The sequence below is a fragment of the Polyodon spathula genome, chromosome 15, assembly GCF_017654505.1.
Source record: "Polyodon spathula isolate WHYD16114869_AA chromosome 15, ASM1765450v1, whole genome shotgun sequence".
In the NCBI taxonomy this organism is placed as follows: Eukaryota; Metazoa; Chordata; class Actinopteri; order Acipenseriformes; family Polyodontidae; genus Polyodon; species Polyodon spathula.
The window spans coordinates 21,778,823-21,785,484 of NC_054548.1; the positions used below are offsets into that span (position 1 = coordinate 21,778,823).

Consider the following 6,662-nt stretch of genomic DNA (forward strand, 5'->3'; position numbering starts at 1 on the left):
AACACTGATGTTTAAAAGACATCCTTTTACAAACATGTTGCCTTATTTCAAAGGGTAAATAAAACCGACAATATCTCAAGGTCGCCTTCTGTTGCACTTCCACATTGCTGAACCTCTGCTTAAAACGGCAGGATTGTACAACAACCTTTACTGTGTTTCCAATCCAGCTACAGTACAAACATGATCTGCAGGACAGACTTTTTATGGGTGTTTATTATTGAAATTACCCAAATACTGTGTTTTTGTTATATGTAGTCTGTGGATCTTCAGCGTTGGATGCCTGAGAGTCAGTATTTGTATTGCATCATCTATTAAACAGTTACTGCTTAGTGACAGCAATACAAAAGGAAAACTGACTCACACTACAGTACTTCTTTATTAGATGGCACTGGCTCTTTCCAAAATTATACTGATCTACACTGTGTTACACAACTATGGGGAAACAGAATCTGGCAACTACAGCTTGAGAGGTACTCACCAACTCACGTCAAAGCACAGTAAAACAAGCCACATAAATTAATTAAATACAATAGTTGAGTAATTTTAATAATTACTCAGAATGATTGCAAAACACCACAAAGCAGGGCTTCTCAAACTGCTGGTTTTCATTCCAACCGAACTCTCAATTACTTAACTAGACCCGTGGCTGAAGTGACAATTTGCTTAATTAGACCTTTTTACTTGTCTTCAGCTCTTAAACGGTTGCAGTTCAAGTTACTTATAAAATGTTACAGCTAACTTGAAATATGCAACTGTTCAAGAGCTGAAAACAAGTCAAAAGGTCTAATTAAGGAAAGGACCACTTCAGCTACAGGTCTAGTTAAGTAATTGAGTTTGGTTGGAATGAAAACCAGCAGCCACTGGGGGTCCCCTGGACCGAGTTTGAGAAGCCCTGCCATAAAGAGATAAGAGGACAGTAAAAAGAATTATATGAACATTTAATATGAAGCTACATACTCTTATTTTACAAAATGAGCTTCAAACAACTTGAAGAGTGCTTAAGAAACATTCAATTATATTATGGAGTTGTGTTTGGTTCTAGTTTTGTAAAATGTTTTTTTTTCTGTTTTTTTTTTTTTTATTCTTATTTTTTAGAAAATAATTAAAAACTTTGGAAATGTGCTCCCATTATTCAGTATGTGGACACTTAGAACAAGACCTGCAAAGGTTTGGTAGCAGTCATACAGCTACTGTACCGAACGCCTCATGTAGCCAGCAGGCTCACAGTCACTCTCCTCCTCCGACTCGTACTTTAAACAATAGCTCAACTGCTGTTCATCTTTAATTTGTACTGATTCTACAGACACCATCAGTGGTGATTTTTGTGGCTCTTTTTGCATATTACAACAGCCCTGCGTTTGATTCTCTACAACCAGAGCCAGCTCAACTGAAGGGCTCTCTAAGATTTCTTCATCAATAGCCCTCAATATCAGTGAAAACAAATTGACGTCTTGGCAGCTTTCCTCCTCTACAGAGTCTCTCATCTCAAGTAAGGGTTCAAGCCGCTCTGGGTCTGGCTGCTCCACAGTAGGCCCTGCTGTCTCCTCACACACAACCAGACACAACGCCTGTGCTGGATCACCTGGATCAAGGGTTTGTCCCGGCTCCACAGGCGTGACAGTCTCTTCAGTTTCCACAGGTTCGTTATTGGAACTCTCTTGGCCTGGAACACTGAAGGCATGGTTTTCATACCCATCAATCTCTCTGCTGTCAGAGTGCTCACTTTCACTTCTTCTATTCTTTATACTGCAATGACTGTGGAAAAGGGAGACACGCTCCAGAACAGTGCAACTCTCTGGAACAAAAACCCTCTTTAAATTGGCAGTGGGTACAGTAAAAGAAGCCTGCAGAGAAAACACATGATGTCTGTCACATACATGTCAAACTTACATTTTTACATGTGCATACAGTGGATATAGGTAATGAGGATCAACTGCTTCATGTTGCTGATGGCTATTTTGAACCTGCCAGTCATGGCGGGGGGTGAATGTTACTTACATGCTTGTTCCTGAAGAATATTAAAGTAAAACAGTGTTCAAATAAGGATTTTTTTTTTCTTTAAACTCTCAGTTAAGACTAATGGCACTGGACATTTCCTTACCAACACTTGGGGGAGGTCTGCCTTCAATGAGCAGAGGAACCCACTACATACCAGGGAAGACACCACCAGAGCCATCAACAGGCAGAAGATAAACAATGAAACCAGTACACCAGGAACTGGAAAAGAGAGAGGTGGCAATAGAATAAAACAGGCTCTGATATTTTAACAAAAAAAAAAAAAAAAAAAACACATTGCAGGTGACATGAAAGGTGTGCAAATATAACCTGTGCCAACAAATAATTTAAGGGTTAGGAAACAAATGTGTTCATGTTTAACAAATTGTACCTTCCAATTTGACTTGGTGTTTTTCACATCCAGGAAGTCTTTTTTTATGCTGTGAACAATGATTCTGAGTAATTATGTTATTTTGCTCCAAAACTGATTTAAAAAAAATATATTTAATACTTTTAATGTACCTGGCATTACTTGAGCTTTTGACAAGTTTCCATTAAGTTTCAGTACTTCATATTTCCTCAGATAATGCCAGGTGGCTTTTGATACAAAGAAAAATCATAACATTTCTGTACTGGAACAACATCACAGTCCACTGAACAGAACTCAGAATGACTGAAACATTCTACAAGGTGACAAATAAACAAAATGCCATTTTAAGCTACTTATCCTTTAACATTACAGAAATACAAAAATAAATCTCAAAACAATAATTACATGACTGCAATGTACCTTTGCTGACAAGCGGAGGACTAGTGAACGCACAGTGTGGCAGAGAGGGCTTTGAGTTCATATTCATTCCAGGACGGTACATCCTCACTGTTACACAGTACTCCGTGCCAAGATCCAGTTGCTCTTTACTGTAATTCACTGTGCCTTTGCATTTTTTCAATTTTTCTGAGAACTGTAACATATAAATAAAAAAAGGCAAGATCATCACAAAAGGTAGTTTTTGTGTTTACTCCAATGACAGAATGCCTTTTCCCATTTAAGAATTACTGTAGGTTTCACTTTTACATTTTACAGCAATATATTTTTAAGCTTTCAACTTGGGAGACAGTAAATTGCATAAAGTCACGCGACAAAGTGCTGAACGGTTTGTTGGGGATCATGATGAATGCAAACAAGACAAGTCAATTAATCTTCTAAAAAAAGGAAATAGTATTTTTGTATACGTATTTCAGTGATTTGTTTTAATATTGAAAAAGGCAATTTTAGCAGTTAATAACTAGTTCTCAATAAAATGTTTCATCAATTTGACAATGGGATTTCACACTTACCTTGTGCCCATCTTTCATATTCTGCCCTTCAATGCTATACTCAAACCAATGGTAAAGTGTCAGCAAAGGCTTTTCTCCTTTTCCTCTGGGAGGTTTGATCTGCAAGCTGAGACAATCTCCCCAGCCAGAGACAGACACCTCTGGTGGACCAAGGATTGCTAGCAGAGGATAAAAAAAAAAAAAAAAAAAAAAACGCATTAAAAAATATCTAATGCACAACCTGTATATTCAGGTACTCAGAGTGCAAGAGATAAGGTGTTGGGAATAACACTTTCAGTGTCTACTTGTCTACATGGCAGCTATATGTTACCCAGAAGAAATGGTCTGCATTGATGACAACAGTCTATGGCACGTACCACAGCTTCAGCAATGCATAGTAGTGGAACTGTGAAGTCTGGGGCAATAGCAGTCAAATTGACTGGTCATTTCGTGACAATATTCATAAATCTCTGTGTGTCGAGTGGAAAATGATCTCTATATTTACACTTTCTCAACAGAACAGAAAACAAAAATTTACTGTCTGAAAAAGGTTTGAAAGTGGAGCTCATTGAAGTCCAGTTGGAGTGGTGCGTCTCATTGAAGGCTTGAACTTGAACGGCATAGTGTTCGCTGACATCAAGAAACGTTTCCGTTAGATCACACTCCCTGGTATTGGTGACATTCAGGCACGACGTCATCAAAATCCATTTAACTGAGCTACATTATAAAGAAGGTGATGGAAAAAGAAAATTGAAATGGATGTACTGTAACCCAAATAGTTTCGATAAAAAGAAGCATTTGAAAAATCTGCTGTTTACTTACTTGTACTCGACCCTGTATTGTACCCTCTCTGGAGTACCAGGTCCTGGGTCCCATCTCAGTACATGCTGAAAGTTGTGAGAGATGAGGGTCACATTGACAGGCGCACGAAACTCACAACTGGCTGATTTGGGAACGCAAAATAATACTGAATTATAAATCATTGATGGGTTAGGACCAAGGCCACTGTAATAATTTTAAAATATGAGTTGTTCTTTAGGGTTACAGTCAATTTACAACAACACCACAAACAAAATAACATGGTACTGTTAAACAAAATTAATATTATTAGAGTAATCTAGAATTGTTTCCAATTCTATTTACAATCTTGTCCAAGTAAATATAACCTAGGTTTTGCAACTTTAAATACTACTTACCAATGGGAATCTGATGAAAAAAGCACATGAGTTTTACCAACTGTATTTTCATAAGGAGTCTCAACTCCATATTTCTCCCAGAAGATCACAGACTATCCCTCTGAGTGAATGAATGTACACTCAGTATGCTTACTGTGAGAATCAAACAGACTCCAGACATCATCTGAAAAAAAAATCCATAATTAAAAAAACCTTCTCTTTTTGTATGTAAATGAATGAAAATGCATACCTCACCTCTCACATACCCGTGACAGAACAATATCATGATTGGATTTGCTAAATTCAGAACATTTTGAACAGACCGGCATTGTACTTAACTGCACGGTTGTAAAAGTGTAATGGTTAAAACACCAGTGTCTGCAGGCAGTTGGATGTTATTGTACTAAAGCAGAAAGGCATAAAACGGGTTTTGATGCTTATTCACATTATCTTATACTTCGCACTCTCTAATTTATCAAAGTATATTTATGGGAAACACTCAACGTCCCAGTCTTACCGCAGTTGGAGGTTGGAATTACAATTACTTTGTGAACCTATCTGAAGTTAACGTTTTCTGAGTAAGGACCACTAACTGCGCAGGACAATAAAAACAACGAAATAGATCCCTTTCAAACGGTAATTGTAATACTAATTCCAAACTATATTTGTAACCAACCGTGCTATCGTCGTTATGTTGCAGAACAGACGGCAAAGTTTATTTAGTAAAAATAAGCTAAAAGTAATTAATTGTGAGACAGGTAAATAACAGTAATTTATTTTTGAGAAAAAAAATAAAAAATAAAATAAATGCAAATAAATAATAAAGCAAAACTGAAAATTACAGCCCAAGCATAACCACAAACAGTATTTTAAATGCATACGTTTTCCCTTAAGTTCAGTTCCAGTGTTACTCCGGTATATTAGGTGGTTACAATATTATTAGCAACGAAAGATCGTCAACTTGTAGCTACCTCCTTGTGTAGTCCAAATTAATGTCCCAAAAAGTCTATTTTAACTTAAAACTCACCCTGAGCAATCTTTCGCCATTTTGCTGAAATCTGAACTTGAATTAAACACTGACGCTCATCGATGTAACTTCCACCCAGCCTCGCAGACCCAGCCCCTCCGGGCCCTGACAGTAAAGAACTGTGCATATTTATGAAAGTTACAGTGCATTGTAATTTTGCCTTTAGCGAATCCAAAAGTGTAGGGTTCTACACGGCTATGCTTTTACTGATACTGCAGTGCATTTCCAGAACCTCACAGTTCGTGTTCTGAACGTCTGACACCTATTTATTGCAGAACTTATTTATAAAAATAAATTAAAAAAAAAATGGGTGTAGGCTACATTTATTTATTTATTTTTTCATTTTGTTTTCGTTAGTTTGTATTTTTGTTTTGCTTATCTGAACTAAAACACAGCTTACAAATAGTTAATTTTGCAACCAGATGCTGAATTTGATTAGAATTGCGTGACAGTTTTCCAATTTTGTTCAATATCCTTTTGTGATCGAACAAATTCAACCGTGCGCTACGTAATCAATTGAGCTTGTTTGCACTAGGCACATGGCAGATTGTCCAGAACTCCAGACCTTGTTTATACGAGTCAAATGTGTCTCCTGGGCTGCTGTGTCACAAATGCTCTCCTGAGCTGCTGTATCTACATTTAGAAGCAACAGTTTATTGCTTATTAAAAAAAAAAAAAAAGCAGATAAAGAATACACAATAAATGTTTTAACAGAAACGTAGAGGCAACAGTAAACAGTTGAAGGTACTGTTGGATTAGCTTGACAAGAAACAATGGCCCTGTTTTCAAAGTTTTTTTTTTTTTTTTTAATTCACGCCTGTTTCAATTGGTTGATCGTATGGGAAAAGCCATTCAGGAAAAAAAAAAATAAATCACCTATGTACAAGCACAGCATAAGCGAGGAGCACTGTCAACAGACTGCTGTGGTGCTTTTGTTGGAAAACGTGTTTAAAGCTTTCTTTACTTTCCCACCCTACGACCCGCCAGAAATGTGTTCACGACCCATAATTTAAGAACAGCTGCAGCGGGCACTATGGCCTGGCTTCGCGGGCATGACTTTGAAGACCACTGCTCTAGTACAATATTAAAGCTCCATTTCGGGGGAGAACAGTCCTCCAAGGAGAGCGTAATCGCTGTGCGCCTTTAAG

At 37.4% G+C, this 6,662-nt stretch overlaps 1 protein-coding gene across 2 annotated transcripts; it reads right to left on the reverse strand.

Moving 5' to 3' along the window:
• Positions 1-820: 820 nt before the first annotated feature.
• LOC121327502 (interferon alpha/beta receptor 2-like) lies at positions 821-5,604 on the reverse strand. Of its 2 annotated transcripts, none has more exons than XM_041271573.1 (8): positions 5,515-5,604; positions 4,509-4,671; positions 4,135-4,199; positions 3,851-4,029; positions 3,334-3,491; positions 2,786-2,957; positions 2,102-2,217; positions 821-1,844 (listed from the first exon to the last, which is right to left on the reverse strand). In XM_041271573.1, the coding sequence occupies exons 4-8, from the start codon at positions 4,008-4,010 to the stop codon at positions 1,188-1,190; spliced, it is 1,263 nt and encodes a 420-aa protein (XP_041127507.1). In that variant the 5' UTR covers positions 4,011-4,029; positions 4,135-4,199; positions 4,509-4,671; positions 5,515-5,604; the 3' UTR covers positions 821-1,187. The 2 variants fall into 2 exon arrangements, with proteins under 2 accessions (XP_041127507.1, XP_041127506.1); XM_041271572.1 differs by having other exon boundaries at positions 4,135-4,255.
• Between the last annotated feature and the right edge of the window lie 1,058 nt (positions 5,605-6,662).

Excerpts from the sequence above, each read along its gene's own strand:
- LOC121327502 (XM_041271572.1), bottom strand. The coding sequence starts at position 4,578 with ATGGAGTTGAGACTCCTTATGAAAATACAGTTGGTAAAACTCATGTGC. Across the intron at positions 4,256-4,508 it reads TTTTCATCAGATTCCCATTG|CCAGTTGTGAGTTTCGTGCG; the intron begins GTAAGTAGTATT and ends TTCCCAAATCAG. Across the intron at positions 3,492-3,850 it reads TTTCAAACCTTTTTCAGACA|CAATCCTTGGTCCACCAGAG; the intron begins GTAAATTTTTGT and ends ATCCTCTGCTAG.